The following is a 22,911-nucleotide window of genomic DNA, read 5'->3' on the forward strand; positions in this document are numbered from 1 at the left end:
ACCTAATGCCATGGGAACCCCCACGTGATCTTATCTGCCATGGGAACCCCCACATGGTCTTCCTGCCTTGGGAACCCCCACAAGATCTTCCTGCCTTGGGAACCCTCACAAGGTCTTCACTACCAAACAAGACATAATGCAAACTATACAAGCAGATATATTAGGATGCCATGGAAACCTTCCAAGGTCTTATACCAAATGTCATGGGAACCCCCACGTGGTCTTCCATGCAAATTTCATACTATCGTAACGCATAATCAATCAACAATTGACATAACATAAAATGGGCCGGCCTTGGTGCCTTAGACCCATTGGTATGGTGAGAAGACTTACCTCTCAAAGGCTGAACTAGTAAGCTGAAGTCAAATATATCCCACACGCTGCTCCTTCTCAACTGCCTATAATCATCAATTGATTAACTTAACACCATCCCAAAAATACTCACAAATCAACCCTGGTTAAAATCAAGGTCAAGGTCAAAGTTCACAGTTAAGGTCAACAGTCCATGTTGACCTCGACTCGCCGAGTATAACCGATCACTCACTGGGTTCCTTGCTTAACTCGCCAACTTGCCGAGTTACTAGAGTAAATAGTCAGGTTCCCTAATGTTTGCAGCCGTAAACTCTCAACCGCAAACTCCTGACCGAAAACCCATCCAGTCGAAAACCCCTTGGCTGCAATCCCTTGTCCGACTCGTTGAGTTGATTAAAGAACTCGGCGAGTCCCTTTAGTCCTTCTCGTTTTCAGACTTTTCCAGTGGGATCTAGAGTCCCAAACTTCATATATAGCCCTTCCTGGTGTAGATGTCACATAAAGTTGCAAAATTTACGTGCATGCAAGGCCTCACATGGCCATAACACCAAAACTAGTCTTCATACAATGTTTTAATGCATGGAAAGGGATTGAACTGCCTAAAGGAGACAACTTTATGTCATTGGGGACCTAAAGAGGTCCAGATCTGGAACCATATCCTTGTGATAAGTCCAGATTCGAGTATGACTCCATTTTGCACCAAAAATGGCCATTTACTTCCAAGAAGAGGGATCCAAGTAACTAAAGCTCAAGGTCACGACTTTATACCTCAAGATGGTGGCCAATGCAGTGTAGATGTTGGATCTACTGCTCCTCTCTTTGCTCCTTCTTCTTCAAGATCTAAAAATCCTTCACAGCCCACCAAAACCACTCACAAATGCTCTTACTCTCACTCAAGAATGTTCACGGCCGCAAACTGCTTTCTATAGGTGCTAAGGGAGGCCACAAGGGCAGATAATGATCCTTATATAGGGGGCAAACCCCGAAATTAGGGTTTTCTCTTTACAACTTCAACTCGCCAAGTCGGGCCTTCCGACTCACCGAGTTGGTCCCGATCCGCGTCCATGATCAACTGCCCCTACTTGACGAGTTGCACTTCCAACTCGCCGAGTCAATGCACCAAAACCCTGAAATTAACTAAATCAATTAACTACCTGGAGCATGTATTACAACATAGAAGATTAGGACATTCTTCTTGTGATGTTCTAAGTCATTTGGATTTTGTACCTAAAAAGATTGATTCTCTTCCTTGTGTACCTTGTCATCAAGCAAAACAACAGAGGTTTCCTTTTCCTAATAGTGAATCTTTTACAACAGAAATATTCAAGCTTATTCATGTTGATCTGTGGGGCCCTTATAGATGTAAAACTATCACTGGAACATCTTACTTTCTTACAATTGTTGATGATTTCTCAATGGCAACATGGACATTTATACTAGCTGATAAAACCCAAACCTTTCAAACCATATCCAATTTCTTTGCATATGTTTCAAATCAGTTTCAAACTTCTGTCAAAACAATCAGAACAGATAATGGAACTGAATTTGTTAACAAAAATTGTCAAAGGCTTTTTTCTTCTTTGGGGATAATTGTAACGACGTAAATTTTAAAACAATTTTTCATTTTTCCAACATGATAAAACTCATATAATATTTTCAAAATCTCATGTGTCAAATGTCATCATAATAAAACATATCCCAGAATCTCAAAACACAATCCTCTGCCAATGTGTACAAATCATGTCGGCGCCTTCCCGCGATCCTGGCTGGTACCTGAAACACATATCACATAATACGGTAAGCATAAACGCTTAGTGAGTTCCCCAAAATACCACATACAACACATAAGCCACTCGAGGCTATAACTCGGTATGACCCTCCGGTCAATGTGTCTCAGTGGGACCCTCCAGTCCCGTAGCTCGTTGGACCCTCCAGTCCGGTCTAGCTCGTTGGACCCTCCGGTCCGGTCTAAATCGTTGGACCCTCCGGTCCGATCTAAATCGTTGGACCCTCCGGTCCGACCTAAATCGTTGGACCCTCCGGTCCGGTCTATATAACATATAGCATACATATATCACAATGCACATAAGCTCAAACATACACATAACACATAAGACCCTCCGGTCTGCACATAGATACCATTCTAGGTAATGTATAGTGAGAAGACTCACCTTGGGTAATCTCGGAAAGTCTCGAACTCGAACATCTGACCTAGCCTCCGCCTAATCACATAAAGTAATTATCTCTAATTAATACGGCTCTCAAAGGCTAGACTAGTCCCTCCCTATATTCTCTCAGAAGGGGAAAAGACCATTTTACCCCTCCAATGGTCCAATGTCCAAATGTTGATCACACCCTAAAAGTCAACCCCAGTCAACGGTCCAACTTTGACCAGACTCGTCGAGTGCACTCGGGTGACTCAGTGAGTCCATGCGTGTCCTCTGAATCCTCCTAAGGCCTCACTCGACTCGTCGAGTTAACCTTTGGGTGCTAGAGACCTCCTAAGGTCCAGATCTGGATTCAAGCCTCCTCATGAACCCCAAATCCTCAAAGTCCCAAAATAAAAGGAAAAGAAGACCTAATATTCAATATGAGAGATATACTCAAATAAAAGGGAAAGGTTCGAACTTGATACCTCTAAAAGAAGCTCTTGGACGAATAAGCAGTAGATCTATCAGCCTCTTCTCAATCCTAGCTTGGAATCTTCTTTTCCTTCACCAAAATGCACTCACAAATCTCAAGTAAGGCTCAAGACTCTCTCACAAGCTCAAGGGACGATTAGGGTTTCTTCTCAGTGAGGTGTGGCCGCAATTGAGGCTATAAGTGCCCTTAAATAGGTCCCAAACCCGGGGATCTAGGGTTTCCACTTACAGCGCCTACTCGGCGAGTCTACTCTTGGACTCGTCGAGTAGTTCATTAAACTCACGTGGCCACCCTGCTTCTACTCGACGAGTTATAGCACCAACTCGTCGAGTAGATCAATGATCCTCAAAAATAAATAATTAAAAGTAACATACCTAAAAATCCGGATGTTACAATTCTCCCCCACTAGAATCAGACTTCGCCCTCGAAGTCTTACTCTGCAAACAACTCTGGATGTTGCTCCCGCATCTCTGACTCCGGCTCCCAAGTCAGCTTGGACCCTTTCCAATGTTGCCACTGGACCTGAACCAGGGGCACCTCCTTGTTCCTCAGAACCTTGATCTTCCGACCAAAGATCGCGATCGGCCTCTCAATGTAATTCAAACTCGCGTCCACCTGAATATCCTCTAGCGGCACAACCGCCGTCTCATCGGCTATACACTTCCTCAATTGGGATACATGGAAGGTATCATGGATCTGACTCAACTCCTCGGGTAGCTCCAGACGGTATGCTACCTTACCCACCCTCGCGGTCACCCTAAACGGACCAATGTATCGGGGCCCCAACTTGCCCCTCTTCCTGAATCGGATCACTCCTTTCCAAGGAGATACCTTCAAGAGTACGAAATCTCTAACCTGGAACTCGAGCTCGGATCGCCGTCTATCCGCATAACTCTTCTGACGACTCTGGGCTGTCAGTAACCTCTATCTGACCTGTTTTATCTGCTCAGTCGTCTTAAGCACTATCTCAGTGCTATCCATCACTCGCTGCCCTACCTCTCCCCAACAGATGGGAGTTCGACACCTCCTCCCGTAAAGAAGCTCAAATGGAGGCATACCGATACTCGAATGGTGGCTGTTGTTGTAAGAAAACTCAGCCAAAGGTAGGTATGTGTCCCAACTTCCACCGAAGTCCATAAGACATGCCTGAAGCATGTCCTCGAGTGTCTGAATCGTCCGCTCACTCTGCCCGTCCGTCTGTGGGTGGTAAGCAGTACTGAAATGCAATCTCGTACCCAACTCCTCATGGAATTTCTTCCAGAACCTGGAAGTGAAACGTACATCTCGGTCTGACACAATCGAGATCGGCACTCCATGCCGCGACACCACCTCTCTCACATATGTATCTGCCAGCCTCTCCGCAGAAGAGCTCTCACTGATAGCAAGGAAGTGAGCGCTCTTCGTCAGCCGGTCCACAATCACCCAAATTGCATCAACACCCCTCGCGGTCCTTGGCAATTTGGTGATAAAATCCATAGAAATATGTTCCCACTTCCACTGGGGAACCTCTAGTGGCTGCAACTTGCCATGCGGACGCTGGTGCTCGGCCTTAACCCGGTGACAGGTCAAGCACCTCTCTACTACCCATGCAACATCCCTCTTCATACAGGGCCACCAATAGTCTCTCTTTAGGTCCAAATACATCTTTGTGGCCCCGGGATGGATCGAGAATCTCGATCTATGCGCCTCCTCCATCAGAGTGCTACGTGCCCCGCCCGTATACGGCACCCAAATCCGACCACGAAAGGTCATGAGCCCTCGGCTATCCGTCACCAACTCGGACACCTGTCCAATCACCCGCTCCTTTTTGCGGTTCTCCGGTCTCACAGCCTCTTCCTGGGCCTCTCGGATGGTATCTAATACCGGAGTCATCACCGTCATCCTCATGCATATATCTCGAATCAGGGCACTCTCCGCCCTGCGGCTCAGAGCATCGACTACCACGTTAGCCTTGCCCGGGTGGTACAGGATCTCACAGTCGTAATCCTTTACCACATCCAACCATCTCCTCTGGAGCATATTCAGGTTGGGCTAATCCATCAGATACTTCAAACTCTTGTGGTCCGTGTATACAGTACACCGAACCCCATACAAATAATGGCGCCATATCTTGAGGGTGAACACTACTGCCCCCAACTCCAAATCGTGGGTGGGATACCTCGTCTCATGAGGCTTCAGCTGCCTCGATGCGTATGCTATCACGTGCTCTCTCTGCATAAGCACCGCACCCAACCCTGATATAGACGCATCACAGTAAACCACCAAATCCTCCATTCCCTCCGGAAGGGCTAACACTGGGGCTTCGCATAGTCTCTGGCGAAGGGTCTCAAACGAGGTCTGCTGCTCTGGACCCCAAGAAAAAGCAACGCCCTTCCGGGTCAATCTGGTGAGGGGAACGACAATCTTGGAGAAATCCCAGATAAATCTCTGATAGTAGCCGGCCAACCCCAGAAAACTCCTGATCTTGGTGGGGGATCTCGGTACCTCCCAACTCATGACAGCCTCAATCTTGGCCGGATCGACCAATATCCCATTATGATTAACGAGATGTCCCAGGAACTGGACCTCTCGCAACCAGAAATCACACTTGGAGAATTTGGCATAAAGCCTCTCCGATCTCAATACTCCAAGGATCTCCCTCAGGTGCTCCTCATGCTGCTCCCTGGTCCTCGAATACACTAGAATGTCGTCGATGAACACAATCACCGATCGATCCAACATCGGCCTGCATACTCGGTTCATGAGGTCCATGAACGCCGCTGGTGCATTGGTGAGCCCAAAAGGCATCACCATGAACTCGTAATGCCCATAACGAGTCCTGAACGTCGTCTTCTGGATATCCTCATCACGCACCCTCATCTGGTGATATCCAGACCTCAAATCTATCTTGGAAAACCAAGATGCACCCTGCAACTGATCGAACAGGTCGTCGATCCTCGGCAATGGATAACGGTTCTTGACCGTTAATTTTTTCAACTCCCGGTAATCAATGCACATCCGGTGTGAACCATCCTTTGTCTTGACAAAAAGGATCGGATCCACGGCGAGCTACTCGGTCGGATGAATCCCTTCCCCAGCAGCTCCTGAAGCTTCAAGGATAACTCCTGCATCTCCGGTGGCGCAGGGCGATAGGGTACCTTGGCAATAGGTGCTGCCCCCGGAATCAAATCGATGCGAAACTCCACCTACCTCTTAGGAAGCACACCCGGTAACTCCTCGGGGAAAACATCTAGAAACTCTCGTACTATCGGTACCTCGCTGACAGAACTCGGCTTCTCTGCGGCAACTTGTGTATCCATCACATAGGCTACAAACCCTCTACAACCCTGCTGTAGACTCTGTCTCGCTCTGGCAGCCGAACAAAATGCTGACCCAGATCGGGTACCCTCGCCATACACCGTCATCACTCCCCCACTAGGGTCTCGTATGGTCACCAACTGCCGCTCGCAGTCTATAATAGCTCCAAATCGGCTCAACCAATCCATTCCCACGATGACACATACATCACCCATCACAATCGGTACCAAATCTATCAGGAACTCAACACCGAAAATCTCTAGCACACATCCTCGAATCACATCAGTAGCATAAACCGCTCGCTCGTCAGCTATGGAAACTCATAGAGGTCGACTCAACGCCTCTCGCCGGGTACTGATGTACTGGCTAAACGCTAATGACACGAAAGATCGACTCGCACCCGAGTCAAATAACACCAAAGCAGGTACAGAACTCACAAGAAAAGTACCTATCTCAAAAGCACAATATCTCAAACTCAGTATAAGAAAATAAAAGAATACATACCAGCCATGACATCGGGCGCTGCGCGGACCTCCTCCGCTGTCAACTGAAAGGCTCTCCCGCGAGCCTTCGGTGACTCGGCCTTCGCTGGCTGGACCTCGGTAGCTCTAGCAGCAGGTGCAGATCCCTGTGCTGATCCCTGTAGTATCTGCGGGCACTCGGCCTTCCGATGGCCTGTCTGGTTGCAATGAAAGCAAACCGAAAATCCCTTGGGGCAATCTCTCGTGATATGCCCCTCCTTCCCACACTTGTAGCACACACCCGCTCTGCATGTCCCATCATGACTCTTGCCGCACTTTCCGCAAGTGCGGCACTTCGGACCTCCAGATCTCGAATCAGCGGGCTTTGCCCGCTTGGCTGCCGGCTAAGACTGTACCGGCCGCCTATCCCTCCTTTGAGACTCGGCCTCCTCCCTGGCCTGAGTCTCTAGCTCGATCTCCCTCTTCCGGGCATTCGCCTGGAGCTCAGCAAATGCCCGGTATGTCGAGTTCGCCACGAACACACGAATGTCCCTCATCAGTATGCTCAGATATCGGCTCATACGTGCCTGCTCGGTAGACACATGCTCAGGGCAAAACAACGCCCTCTCATGAAACATCCGTGTAATCACAGTCATGGACTCCGTCCCCTGTTTGAGGGATAAGAACTCCTGCGCCAATCGTTCCCTCTCCACCGGGGGAACATACTCATCTCGGAACATGGTGGTGAACCTCTCCCAGGTCACCGCTGTAATCTCTGCAGGAGTGAAGTCTGCCGTAACAAACTTCCACCAGTCCTTCGCTCCCAAGCGAAGCTGGTTCAACGCGAACCGAACTCTCAGATGCTCCGGACAAGAACAGGTGTAGAAGCATCCCTAAATGTCAGAGATCCACCTCATCGCGACTATCGAATCCTTAGTTCCATCAAACTCTGGTGGCTTCGTGTTGCTGAACTCTCGGTACAACAACGAGTCACCCCCCTGTGGCCTGGCAGCGGCGACGGCTGCGGTGGCTGCAGCAACAGCAGCCTCGGTAAGAAAAGCATACCGCTCGTCAAACGGCTCAATCAAAGTGGTCTTGATAGACCCAAACATATCAGGAATCTCCGCTTGTATGGCTACGACCACCTCCTCGTGAATCAACCTACGGATCTCCTCATCACTGGTACCACTGGTACCACTGCCCCCTGGGTGGTGGCGCGTCCCAACCATGATGTCTCTGAAATACAACACAAAAGAAGTCAGAGACTCACTCGAGTATACTCGTACTCGATACTCAACCCTACTTTTTCTTTAGTAACCTAAGGATTCTTACTTGGACTGCTCACCGATCCGGTGTTTCCAGTAGTACGGGCCCTATACTACCTTCCACCACGCACCGGTATTCACCGCAAGTCCTCCTCCTAGGATCCCATATCACAAGTACTCTATATCTCACTAAACTCAGGCTACCCTCCAGTAGACCACTCATAAGCTCCTCACTGCTACCTACTCACTCTCGAAGTATCTCATAGTAGCAGTAACTCCTATGCTAAGGCATCACAAATCAGGCCCGCTCTAGTCCTAACTATGAATACCTAGCCTACTTTAGCATGCATAGCATATCACAAAATATCTCATAACACATAATGTAAGGGTATTTTGGGAAATCACCGTTCGGGCGTTGGTTGATTGTACACACTGCTCCGTTCTGCGTTTCTCAAAAATCTTTTTCTCTTTTTAGAAAAATTGTTTCTTTTATACAAAATTTTCTTAAATCCTCAGTTTGAGTTCAGATACGCCCGAAGGTGCATTCGAATCACTCAAACCAAGGCTCTGATACCAACTTGTAACGACGTAAATTTTAAAACAATTTTTCATTTTTCAAACATGATAAAACTCATATAATATTTTCAAAATATTATGTGTCAAATGTCATCATAATAAAACATATCCCAGAATCTCAAAACATAATCCTCTGCCAGTGTGTACAAATCATGTCGGCGCCTTCCCGCGATCCTCGCTGGTACCTGAAACACATATCACATAACACGGTAAACATAAACGCTTAGTGAGTTCCCCAAAATACCACATACAACACATAAGCCACTCGAGGCTATAACTCGGTATGACCCTCCGGTCAATGTGTCTCAGCGGGACCCTCCAGTCCCGTAGCTCGTTGGACCCTCCAGTCCGGTCTAGCTCGTTGGACCCTCCGGTCCGGTCTAAATCGTTGGACCCTCTGGTCCGATCTAAATCGTTGGACCCTCCGGTCCGGTCTATATAATATATAGCATACATATATCACAATGCACATAAACTCAAACATACACATAACACATAAGACCCTTCGGTATGCACATAGATACCACTCTAGGTAATGTATAGTGAGAAGACTCACCTCGGGTAATCTCGGAAAGTCTCAAACTCGAATGTCTGACCTAGCCTCCGTCTAATCACATAAAGTAATTATCTCTAATTAATACGGCTCTCAAAGGCTAGACTAGTCCCTCCCTATATTCACTCAAAAGGGGAAAAGACCATTTTACCCCTCCAATGGTCCAATGTCCAAATGTTGATCACACCCTAAAAGTCAACCCCAATCAACGGTCCAACTTTGACCAGACTCGTCGAGTGCACTCGGGTGACTCGGCGAGTCCATGCGTGTCCTCTGAATCCTCCTAAGGCCTCACTCGACTCGTCGAGTTAACCTTTTTCTCGACGGTTACCACTAATCACGAATCGCGGTGCAACACGATCCGACTCGTCGAGTCCGCTCATGGACTCGGCGAGTTTCATCCATGAGAATGCTCAAACGACCTCTTGAGGTCAGATCTGTTTCTCTAACTTATAGATCTGGCCTTTTAACACCCAATAATCACGTAAAGGTCTGAACTTGGTGTCCATGCATGGCATTTTGGGCATGAAATGCCAAGAACATGATTTAAATGGGGTTTTCACTCATAAATACCATCAAGGCTGAATAAAGCAGGAACCTTTGGGTGCTAGAGACCTCCTAAAGTCCAGATCTGGATTCAAGCCTCCTCATGAACCCCAAATCCTCAAAGTCCCAAAATGAAAGGAAAAGAAGCCCTAATCTTCAAGATGAGAGATCTACTCAAATAAAAGGGAAAGGTTCGAACTTGATACCTCTAATATAAGCTCTTGGACGAATAAGCAGTAGATCTATCAGCCTCTTCTCAATCCTAGCTTGGAATCTTCTTTTCCTTCACCAAAATGCACTCACAAATCTCAAGTAAGGCTCAAGACTCTCTCACAAGCTCAAGGGGTGATTAGGGTTTCTTCTCGGTGAGGTGTGGCCGCAATTGAGGCTATAAGTGCCCTTAAATAGGTCCCAAACCCGGGGATCTAGGGTTTCCACTTACAGCGCCTACTCGGCGAGTCTACTCTTGGACTCGTCGAGTAGTTCATTAAACTCACGTAGCCACCCTGCTTCTACTCGACGAGTTATAGCACCAACTCGTCGAGTAGATCAATGATCCTCAAAAATAAATAATTAAAAGTAACATACCTGAAAATCCGGATGTTACAATAATACATCAGAAAACTGTTTCTTATAGCCCACAACAAAATGGAAGGGTGGAAAGAAAACATCAACACTTGTTACAAGTTGCTAGGGCTCTATTTTCTCAAACAAAGATGCCAATTCATTTCTAGGGACATACCATTCTAATGGAAACTTACATCATCAACCTTCTACCCACAAAAACTCTGGAATGGAATACACCATTCCAACATTTATACAAACAAAAGCCTTCTTATTCCAATTTAAAGGTGTTTGGATGTTTGGCTTTTGCAACAAATGTCACTCCTCACAAAACCAAGTTTGAATCAAGGGCTATCATGTGTTGTTTTCTTGGATATCATGTCAAGGGATGTAATCTTCTATGAATCCATATTTCCTTTTGCCAAATATAACTCAGTTGAATACTTCAATGTTTTACCAAATGAAGAAGCTGCAGAAATACCATTTGAAATTAATCATCAGGACTTCATTCCCACAGATGATTATAATCCTAATCACATGGATTTTCCTGATCAATTTTTTCATGACGAAAATGCCCCTGATATTCAAGAAGAAAATTGTGTTCCCGTTTTCAATGAAGAAGAAATGCAACATGAACAAGAACAAGAAATAAATGAAAAGAGAAATAGAAAACCACCTACTTGGCACAATGACTACATCATGCATTGTAAAAGTACCTCTGGTGTCAAACTTTTTTCTTCTCCACATTCAATTCCAACTTTTCCATTTGAACAATCCGATCAACTCACTGAAGCCCACAAAGCCTTGTTAGCCTCTGTATCATCCTTAAATGAACCACATTCATATGCCCAAGCCTCTACTGATCCTGAGTGGGTAAATGCTATGGAGAAAGAATTAAAAGCGCTAGAAGATAATGAAACATGGACAATAATGCCCTTACCACCAAATAAGAAACCCACTGGATCAAAATGGGTGTATAAAGTGAAACTAAAGGCTGACGGCAGTGTTCAGAGGTATAAAGCACGATTGGTTGCAAAGGGATGTAATCAAACATATGGAATTGACTATTCTGATAGTTTTTCACCAGTTGCCAAAGTGGTAACTGTACGATTGTTACTTTCTTTATCCACTTCAAATAATTGGTTTTTACACCAATTAGACATTAACAACGCTTTTTTACATGGTTTTCTGGAAGAAGAAGTTTATCTTACACCTCCTGAAGGTTACAATAAAACAAAGAAAGGAGAAGTATGCAAGCTCAATAAGTCGTTATATGGGCTAAAACAAGCAAGTCGACAGTAGCATATTGAATTCTACAACAAAATCTAAGCTTTGGATTCAAACAATCGACACACGATCATTGCCTTTTTGTTAAAGAGGAAGGAGCTGATTTTTTAGCTTTAGTAGTATATGTTGACGATGTATTGATCACATGACCCAATGAGAAGTTAATAAATGAGGTTAAAGATCAGTTGCATAAAGCTTTTACCATTACAGATTTGGGGCAAGCGAGTTATTTTTTGGGCGTTGATGTACTTCAAACAGAACATGGTCTATATGTTAATCAACGAAAATATATTTTGGATATTCTCTCTGAAGCCGGTCTTACTGGTGTTAAACCGGTTTCGACACCTGTCATTAAGAACTTACAGCTGGATCTTGATGACGGGCAACCATTAAAGGATCCGGAAAAATATCGAAGGTTGGTGGGAAGACTATTGTATCTCAATTTTACCCGACCCGATATTAGTTATGTTGTACAACAACTAAGTCAATTTCTTCATAAACCCACAGAAATACATTGGAAGGCTGCAATTTATGTTCTAAAATACTTAAAAGGATGTCCATCAAAGGGTCTATTTTTCAAGAGAGATTCATCACTACTAACAATCACAGGGTACAATGATTCTGATTGGGCCACGTGTAAGGAAACAAGAAGATCCATCACTGGTTATTGTATTTTCATGGGTTCCTCTTTGGTGTCTTGGAAGACTAAAAAGCAGAAGACAGTTTCTCGCTCTTCCTGTGAAGTTGAATACAGAGCATTAGCTGCTACTGTTTGTGAACTACTTTGTATTAGTTACATATTGAGAGATCTTCAAGTGAAGTTGAAAATTCCAGTTAATCTATGGTGTGATAATAAATCAGCAATGCATATAACACAAAATCCAGTATTTCATGAACGAACCAATCATTTAGATATTGACTGTCATTTTATGAGGGACAAATACAAAGACAGATTCATTTTGCCCAAATATATACCCACTAAACAACAACTAGCTGATCTATTCACGAAAGGATTATGTGGGCCCCAATTTTAGCATTTACTTTCCAAGATGAACCTTGATGATATTCATCATTGTACATCTTGAGGGGAGGATCTTGGATTTATGATTGTCAAAATAGTCACAAAACATCTATAGTTGACAATATGTTGAAACTTAGAGGGTTTAGATTGTAACTTATAGAAGATAGAAGGTGTCTTTTGTAAATAATGAAGTAGACAATTAGTCTTCATTTTTCATTTTTCAACTTTCTTATATAAAAGCACAACCTGTAATCCCATTTCAATTAATGAAAAATATGATTACAACATTTCTTTCTGTTAGAAGCTTGTTTACATTTAAAATATAGGTTATATTTGACGTACTAGCTGAAAATGTATTTGATAGCTGAAAAGCTGTTTGTTAAATAAAAAACTATGTAGTAGCTAAAAAGGTAGCTGATAAAAAATAACGTTTGATAAACTAGCGGAAAAGTTAATTGAATGATATAAAATGACATAAAAAGACATTTAAAAGAATGTATTTCTATAATTATTTAAGAGGTGTATTTGAAATTTTTTTTTTAAAAAAAAAATCTTAAAAAATTACTCTAAATAGCTTTTTAAAAAGCTAGCTTATAAGCTATTTTTTGGTTTGCCAAATATGACAACATAAAAAAGCTTGTAAAATAAAATAGCTTATTAGCTAGCTGTGGCGCGCCAAACACGATCTTAATACATTAATTTGTACATTAATCTGTCTTTTGAGGATGTTGATTTACTCATTCACCCCTTTCGCTTAAGAGATATGTCGCTTCTTCCATGTTTAGGCTTCTTTAGGACCGAGTGGATAAGTTTGATTGGTAAACTTAGTTTAAAATTGACTTGGCTAGCTTGAGACTTTCTTGGTCAGTTGGGCTCTGATCGGGTTATTTGGGTAACTCCGCTAGTTTGGGTGATCAATAATTCAACATTTACTTTAGGACTAACTTAGTCAATTTGAGTTTTATTGGGTCAGGTTGGGACTAACCTGGTAAGTTAGAACCCGCTTGGTCATCTTGGGACTAAGTTAGTCGGTTTGGGGCCAATTTATTAGTTTGAGATTAGAATTATCTATCAGTTCAAATTCAATTTTCAGTTTCCCAAACGTATAAATGTTTGTAACTTCTTTTAATTTTCGAAAATATGTTTATCTATTTTTCAGAGAAAATAAGGATCAGTATATATAATATATCACTTTTTTAAACCGGTAAGATCTTGAGAAATAATTTGTGGTAATCCAAACATTGAAGGCAAATTAATTTCAAAGAAATTGAATATAGGATATTCTGGTCAACCAAAAAATTTGATCGCCGATACATCCTTGTTTACAACCCATATTTTCAACGAGTAATAGTAATATTATATTCACGTTTTTAAAACTGACCACGTTTAATTTAGATGCTTTTAGATTTTCTAGACACATACAGTTTGCCTTTCAATTATAAAATGATAAACATCCCTATCAAGATACCCAAATCGAGATACACATGTTCAATAATAACATATGATATTTGATATCATTTATAATTATATTTCTGATCGATTTAGTACTATCCAATCAGTTCTTTAATCTTATCCAATCAGTGGTGAACGTAGAAAAAAGATTGTAGGTTTAATTATTTTAAGGGTTATATTATTAAGAATAACTTATTTTGACGAGAGTTGCCGCCACAAAATCCGTCACTAAAAGAGTTTCATTGACATATTTACACTTATTAGGACTTTGTAACGGATTTCAAACGAATTGCATGACGGATTTTAACAAATTTACACTAAGTTTTATACTTGACAGTGAAATTTAAAGGGTTATCTGTGTCACCACGTAACACTTATTGTGTCCGTATCCACCCCTGGATCTAATTTCATTAATGTCCTTGCAAAGATAAAGATTTGAATTGTGGTTAGTCTGAGAATTAAGTTATGTTTGAAGTATTAGCTGAAAAACTAGTGATTGTATGAAAAACTAGCTTATAGCTGAAAAGCTATCTGATTAGAAATAACGTCTGGTAAACTAGTTGATATTCTAGCTGAAATATATAAATTAAATTAACGTCCTTGCAAAGATAAAGATTTGAACTGTGGTTAGTCTGAGAATTAGGTTATGTTTGAAGTATTAGCTCAAAAACTAGTGATTGTATGAAAAACTAGCTGATAGCTGAAAAGCTATCTGATTAGAAATAACGTTTGGTAAAACTAGTTGATAACCTAGCTGAAAGATATAAATTAAATTAAATAACTTTTAAAAAAATATTTTTTCTATAATTAATCAAAGGTTATATTTTGAAAAAAAAATTTTAAAAAGCTTCTCAAATACTAGTTTAAATTGTTTTAAAAAAATCTAACTTATAAACTACTTTTTGGTTTTTCAAAAATAACAACTTAAAAAATCTCAAAAATATAAGCTATTTTATTAGTTAGATGTGACACATCAAACACAATTGATATCAACATTATTAAGGTAGTGTTTGTTTTTTGTCTGCAGATCTGCGTGGCCTCTTCTGTCTGCGCCGTGTAGACCACGCGCAGACATTAGCCTTCGCAGACCGTTTGTTTTTTTGAAGACTGCAGACCTAAAAATGTCTGCGCGCCCTCTTCTTGGCGCAGATGTGGATCAGAGTCTTCTAACATCTTCAGACATCTTCTAGCCTAAAAAAACATATATATCTTTATTTTTTTTATGTTTTTTTTAATTTATATTTTTTCCAACTTTATTAATGATAAACAATTTGGAAAAAAAATTACAAAACTTAAAAAAAAAACGTTCGACGATACAAACATGATATTTTTGACAAATTTATAAATAAAGATTTATTACAATAATAGTCGTTGAAGTTGTTTATATAAATATGAAAAAAAAATTCATAATATATTCTTATATTTTTTTGCCAAATTTTATAAAACATTATTTAATACAGTATCGTCAATTTCTCGAGAAAATATTTATGGTACGTTTTTAGTAGATTTAATTGAAAAAATCGAAGTTTATTTCCATCAATTTATGTATCAAATTTTTTGATTACTAATTATAATGTTTAGTTATAACTTTGCAACCAAAGTTGTTGGTTTTTATCAAATATATACGTTAATTTCTACAATTTTTATTTTTATTTTTTATACAATAATACATAAAAGTTGATCTAGATTCGTTAATTATTTATAACAAATTCATAAAAATATTAAAAAATCATTTTGAAATTTAAAAAAATCAGTTTATTAAGATTTCAGTTTATTTTAGTAGCTCGCAGATGTTAAAAAACAAACAGTCTTCTTCTTTCAGACTGCAGACGTTTGGTCCACCTCTTCTACTGCAGAGGTCTACAGATGTGGTCCACAGACTGTAGACATTTTGCCTCATAAAAAACAAACAGCACCTAATATTTGTTTATGACTAAAAATTACGTATTCTTATTATAATCATTGTAGAAGATATTCGACAAAATGATAATATGATATGGCTTTCACATTATTACAAATAAGCTAATTGATATATTTTTCAAAAAGATAATTAACGGATTAATAAAAAATAATTTGACGCATATCCAAAGTACAAACAAGAATTATTGAAAGAAAATTCCCAAGTGAATCTTTTTAAAATCCAAGATAATGTCTAAACACTTATATTTAATTATTTATATAAGTTCGAATCAAATTTGGTAATAATATAAAATTTTAAAATAATTAGAATTTACAACCAAATAACTAAAGGAAAGGGTTAATGCCACATAATCATCATTTGCACATCTGTTTTCTGTTGTAGCCCTAAAATGTTTTTTTGTTATTTTTCTGTACTTATGTTTTTAATTATGAAAAGAATTTGGCAAGTTTGATTCTAAGGTTAACATCAAGTTCACATGTGTTTTGTGCAGTGGCGGTGGGGGTTGTCCGTTGTACGGTTGCACGGAGCCTCGAATCGTAAAGGGGCCTCAGATTGATAATTTTATTTAGTATTATATTACTATAAAAATTTAGAAGAAAATAAGAGTAATATGTTAATAAAAGTATAATTGCATATCACAAATCTCGTTTATATTATTAACAAAAAAAAATTATGTTTACTAAAGTAATGGACTATTTTTGTCTTTAACGCTAAGAAATTTCTTTAATAATATTTTACAAAAAATGTATGGGGACTTAATTTAAATTTTGCTCAGGGCTTCCAAAATCTCAGGGTCGGACCTAGTTACGTGGAGTTGGAATTAAACTCAAAATTAGCTTGAATCTCTTTAATGAGTTTGTAAGACTTTCACCATGATGGCCTAAATCGTTAAACGCATTTATAACAGAAGTGAGTTTCTTGTCTTGAACTTGCTTTGTTGCATCAAACAAATTATGTAGGGTGATCCATATTTGTTGAACTGTTGTCAAGTTGATGATAAGATTACAAATGTCCCATAGTACACATGAGAGCCACCAAGTACATTATTAGTTGTTGGTCTTCCTACATGTGGTGTGTCCTATATTTATACATTTGTATATTGGACCACATAATTATATAAAAAAAATGTTAATTTTTTTTAAGTTATGTTTTTTATCGAAAAAAAAAATGAATATACCATTTTTCACGATTTTTCATCATTTTTTCATAGAAATTCATATTGATATATAAAAAAAACTTTTTTTCCGAAAAAAAAAACTCATTTCATTTTATTGTTTTTTAATATTTAGATTTATTTTTATCCCAAAAAAGCTAAATATACCAAAATCTCAATTTTTTTGTCTTCTACTAATAAACATCAATATTGATTAAAAAAAATCTCGATATGTTCAAATTCACACTATGAATCTGAATTGTAAATATTTCAATTTTAAGATTCACAATGTAAATGTGACTTACTATTTCAACTCTTTGATCATTCAAAAATTAATTTAGTGAAATATACATATGAATCCAAATATATTTCCATGTGACTTTATAATATTTTAACATTTTGATTACTCATAACTTAGTTTTGTAAAATCAATAAATAGATTTATTCATATTGTTAATCTAAACTGTATATAATTCAGTTTTCAGAATTCACAATATGAATGTGACTTACTATTAATCACACTGTGAATCTAAACAGAAATTTCAATTTTTGTTTTTTACATAAATATAAATATATGTTTAAAGAGTACCAAAAAATATGAATTTTGAAATATTTATTAATTTTTTCCGATAAAAAATATATCTTAACTTTTCAAAAAAACAAAGAAAATGAAGTGGGTTTTTTTTGGAAAAAAAAAATTCAATTTTTATATATCAATATGAATCTTTATGGAAAGAGAACGAAAAATTATGAACATAGTATGTTCGTTTTTTTCGATAAAAACCATGGCTTAAAAAAATTAAACTAAAGAAAAAAAAAAGTGAGTGTTGATATAATTCGGTGCATGCGTTTCCATTGTAAAAGTCTACAAATATTCATTTTACCATCGATCGTTTTAAACTTTGATTCTTTAGATTGCTTATTTGATTCTTTAATTAATAATTGTTCTATATTGAACTTTTCATATATATATATATATATATATATATATATATATATATATATATATATATATATATATATATATATATATATATATATATATATTTTGTCTCTTCCAGTGATTTTCCATCCTTGTTGACTAGTGGTGATATTATCTTGAAATGTTTATGCAAGCATTTGTCAAGCTATGCACGTTGTTTAAAACATTCAATGAATATTGTTGTATATTTAGTGTTAGTTTGTGAAAAAGAGCTTAGCGGTATACAAAATCTCCATTCCCAAACTAGGCGCTGAACACAAACCATAAAATTAAAGGGCCAAAATTAAAATTTCCAAACAAAACTATACAAACTTTACAAGTTTCATTAGGTTCAAGATTACGACATATCAATCATCAACAACCAACAAATTAATATTAGTTTTCATTTTTGTCTTCCACAATTTACAAACAATATAGAAAGATAAAATTTTCAAACTCAATAATTCCAATAATAATAAATTGGTTGGTTAATAGTAACTTAAATACAAGAGGTTAGAGGTAGCTATATGTTATTTATTGGACACAAGGTTTTCCCCTGGTATGATGGGTGTACCTAGCGCACGTTGGGCGTACTCGAGCCAGGGGTAAACACTAAAATTTAGGGTTTGGACCCTATTTAAACACCTTATAACCTCAAGATCCCTTTATTATCAATCTCCTTCGTCCCATAGAAGCTTCCACGAAACCTTAATCCCTTTTTAGAGAATATTGAGCCTTGTGTATGTTGTTGAGGTCCCTTTTTCATAAAAATGACATCTTGATGAGTTAAGCTCAACCATGCATGACTTGATGGTCTTAATCTGAAGTTAGAGTGTTAGAAATGGATGTTGGGCCTCTTTGAGCGGTGGAAAAGCATCAAGTTGATGACATTATCATTTATGACGTTTTCCAAGAACTAGATATGTGATTTGGACATTTGGAATTAAGGGATTAAGTGCTTAATGGGAGTTTTGGCAATCAGGGGCGTATGTTGGGTATACATAGGTGTACGCTCAGCGTAACACATTGCGGTATCGTTTCCTTTGTTGTGAGATCTTGCACACTGGGCGTAACAAGGTGGTACCTCGGGCGTACTCACCAGAATGCCTTTCGGGCGTTAAGCATTTTGGGCCATTAGTTCAGCCTTGGGTCATGGGTTGTTGGGCTTAGAGTAGGAAATGTAAAAGGGTCTTTTACCCATTGTGATTGGGTTTATGGTTTAGACTTTCATTTATTAACCTAAATAATGATTAGGTTTGGTTTGACTGTGTTCAGTGTGAGGAGTCGTGGTAGCAGCAGCCACAGAGTGTGATTTGCGCATCTTCATATTGAGGTGAGTTTCCTCATTGTATTTGTGGGTTGAAGGCACTAATGTCGGGCCATTGGATTATGTTGTAGGATGGTAGTGATCTTTGTGACACTTACTGATATGCCTTTATGTGCTTTCTGTTTTTTTTACTCTTGCTAGTATAATTGTATATTTAGATGTGGGGGTGAAATAGACCCGTACCGATTGAAAAATACTGAAGGAGTTGGAAGGGACTCAGCGACTCGGAAGGGACTCAGCGATTCGGAAGGGACTCAAGGACTCGGAAGGGACTCAAAGAGTCGGAAGTGACTCAGGGGTGAAATAGAGTTGTTGTATGTTATGTATGATATGTATGTATGATGTATGATATGTGGTATTTGGGAAACTCACTAAGTTTTGTGCTTACAGTTTAAGTTTATGTTTCAGCTATTTCTGGTTCGAGAGGGAAGGGCTCGGCCTGATCACAGTGCATCCACCCATGTTTCCGTAATTTTTATGATTTTGGGATTTGTACTCTGGTAACTATTTTTACATTGCATACTTTGATGGTTTTTTGAGATATTTGATGAATTTTGGTTGATTTAAAAAAGAAATTTTTACTTATGATTTTTGGGATGTTTCAAGTTGGTATCAGAGCCTTGGTTTGAGGGGTTCAGACACATCTTCAGGTGTGTCTGAACTCAAATTGAGGATTTTATAAGTTTTTCATAAAGAAATGATTTTCAAAAAGGGGTTACCACTAGAATAAAGGGGTGTGATGCATGTATTCAGCCGAGCTCAAGTAAGTGTTCCCAAAATACTCATACATGTTTATTGATTCAGTATGTGAATATATTAATAGCATGCTAGATTAGATCTAGGGATCTGCTCAGGATTTGTATGAGAGGAGAGATGCCTTGTATGCTTACTGTATGAGCCCCTAGAACTGAATGCTAGTATGGACTACTGATGATATGTTAGGATGGCCTGCTAGACAGTGCTTTGATTAGAACTCGATACTCGAATGCTGATTGCTTTGTGCTTTTAGGAACCACTGCTAGTGCTAGTTGTCTATCAAGCAAATATGTTAGGTTACATGCTGCACAAACTAGATAATTTTAGAAGGTTAGGTTTAACTCTATTGCGTAGCTCTTTTTTGAGTCCAACTATTGTAGTGTGAGACCTTGCAGTCGAAGAATTATCTAGTGTCATTGACATGTAATTATATTTCTAAGGTAGTTAGCCAATGTTAGTGGGAGGTTTCTTCTGCAGCTGATCGCGGAGAGTGGTGGGAATGGAATCCTGGGAGAACCTAGGAAGCATGTTAGCATTAGAAGAAGCATGGGTTAACGGGGTTATGGAATGTTGGGGTAACTTATACGAATCAGGACGACTCTTGAGGAAAGTACTGATAGGTGTGGAAAGTAGTATTGAGTCCGTACTACTGAAAGCACAGGATCCATGATAGAGTCAAAGGAGTCACGAGGATACTAAGGGAACCGTTGGGTGTGAGATCCTTTGAGTGTTTTCTGATGGTTTGCTTTGTTTATTTTCAGTTTGGTGGTTACTTGAGGTGGTTCAGGTTTCGGTGAGGGATCGGGTTCAGGATTTGGAGTCGAATCCTTGGATGATCAGATGCGGGAGTTCATTTCTTCCGAGATTACCCGCAGAATTCTAGAGCAGACTCATGTGATCTTTGGTTCGATCAAGAAGGGAATTATGGAGTTGATGGATGAGAGTCTGAGCACATTTCGTATTGAGATTGTGGCTATGTTGGGTGCATGCTCTTTGACCTTCCGAGAGTTTCATGCATGTGGGGCTCTAGAGTTCTTCGGGAAGAAGGGCCTCATTGCTATTAGACGGTGGTTAGAGAACATCGGTAATGCCTTCCGGTCTAGCCTCTGTCTCGAGGAGATGAAGGTCAGACTTACATCATGTCTTCTAAAAGACAAAGCTCATGACTGGTGGGAGGAGGTACGTCATTCCTTGGGAGGCAAGGCAACCGAGACGATGATTTGGTATGATTTTTTGAGGTTCAGGGAAGAGTTTGCACCAGTGCTCGAGGTCCAACAGCTGGCGAGGGAGTTTAAAGACATTCTCGAGAGAATTGAGTCGGTGGTAGAGATTACCATTATGTTAAGGGAGAGGGCCTTGCTAGTTCTGCAGTATATGGTAGACGAGGAGATGAAGAAGGCCTGGTATCATGATATGTTGAAGGATGAGATACGGGAGTTTGTGAGTATATCTAGCTACAAGACATTAGAGGATATGATAGCTCGGGCTTACGAGCGGGAGATTGATTTAGAGACCGTGAGGAAGAGGAAGCTCGTTCAGGATCAGGTATCAGAGGGCTCAGGTAAGAAGACCAAGGTTGGTGATTCAAGATTGAGAGGCCATCAGTGTTGGAGCCATTGTGGCAAGTGCGGCCAGGCGCACGACATGGATTGTAGGATGGGTGGGTCCGGCTGCTACAAGTCCAGGAAGATCGGTCACTTTAGCAGGGATTGGCCCACCATCCAGGTATCTGATCGGATTTGTTTCCATTGCAACCAGAGGGGCCATAAGAAGGCCAAATGCCCGAGTTTGACTGGAGGAGCGGTTATAGCACCTGCTCCAGCTACATTGAGGATCATTGACGGCCGTCAGGGTAAGGCAGACGCGCCCGTTGTGAGGAGCCGATTTTTCCAGCTGTCAGACAAGGAAGCTCGCGCAGCACCAGATGTGGTTATGGTTATGTATTTTCTCTCTATTTCATTTATTGTTTTAATATTTATGCTTATCATATGATTGGTATTATATAGTTAAGTTCCTTGTGAACGGTATTCCAGCTTTAGTTTTGTTTGATTTGGGTGCCACACGATCGTTTGTGTCTCTTACGCTTAGCAAGATTTTCGGTGATGCTCCTAGGGAGCTTCATTATCCATTAGAGGTAGAGATTTCCAATGATCGTTCAGTATGGGTATCGAGGGTACATAGAGGTTGTGTTCTGAAGTTATTCAATGAGCAGTATCCGATTGATTTGGTTCCTATTCCTTTACGTGAGAGCAAGGTGATCGTGGGGATGGATTGGTTGAGCCCTAATGGGGAAATGATTGATTATGGGCACTAGTTAGTGCAGTTTTGAACCCCAAGTTGGGAAGACCTAGTTATCTATGGTGAGGGTGCCCAACGCAGACCGGCTCTCTGTTCGGCTGTAAGAGCTAGGAGATATCTACATCAGGATTGTTCGGGTTTTGTGGCTTATGTGTTGAAATCCAAAGAGGAGAAGAAGAGGACGATTGATGATGTGCCGATTGTTCGAGAGTATGCAGATGTGTTCCCGGAGGACGTGTCAGGAGTGCCTCCGAAGAGGCAGATGGAGTTTTGTATAGATCTGATCCCAGGTGCGGCTCTGATAGCCAAGGCATCTTATCGATTAGCATCACCGGAGATGCAGGAGGTATCTACACAAGTGCAGGAGCTGTTAGACAAGGGATTTATCAGACCGAGTAGTTCACCCTGGGGAGCACCGATATTATTTGTAAAGAAGAAGGATGGCTCCTACAGGATGTGCATTGATTATTGGGAGCTGAACAAGTTGACGGTGAACAACCGTTATCCGCTTTCGAGGA

The 22,911-nt window shown here is 40.1% G+C and overlaps 1 protein-coding gene across 1 annotated transcript; it reads left to right on the forward strand.

The window, feature by feature from the left end:
• Positions 1-21,019: 21,019 nt before the first annotated feature.
• LOC145140109 (uncharacterized) lies at positions 21,020-22,409 on the forward strand. Its single transcript, XM_079073707.1, has 2 exons — positions 21,020-21,947; positions 22,135-22,409. Exons 1-2 carry the CDS (start codon positions 21,020-21,022, stop codon positions 22,407-22,409), a joined length of 1,203 nt encoding a protein of 400 aa, XP_078929833.1.
• Positions 22,410-22,911: the final 502 nt, after the last annotated feature.

This window comes from Lactuca virosa, chromosome 9 (assembly GCF_052849685.1).
Source record: "Lactuca virosa cultivar CGN04683 chromosome 9, Lactuca_virosa_CGN04683_v6, whole genome shotgun sequence".
Lineage (NCBI taxonomy): Eukaryota > Viridiplantae > Streptophyta > Magnoliopsida > Asterales > Asteraceae > Lactuca > Lactuca virosa.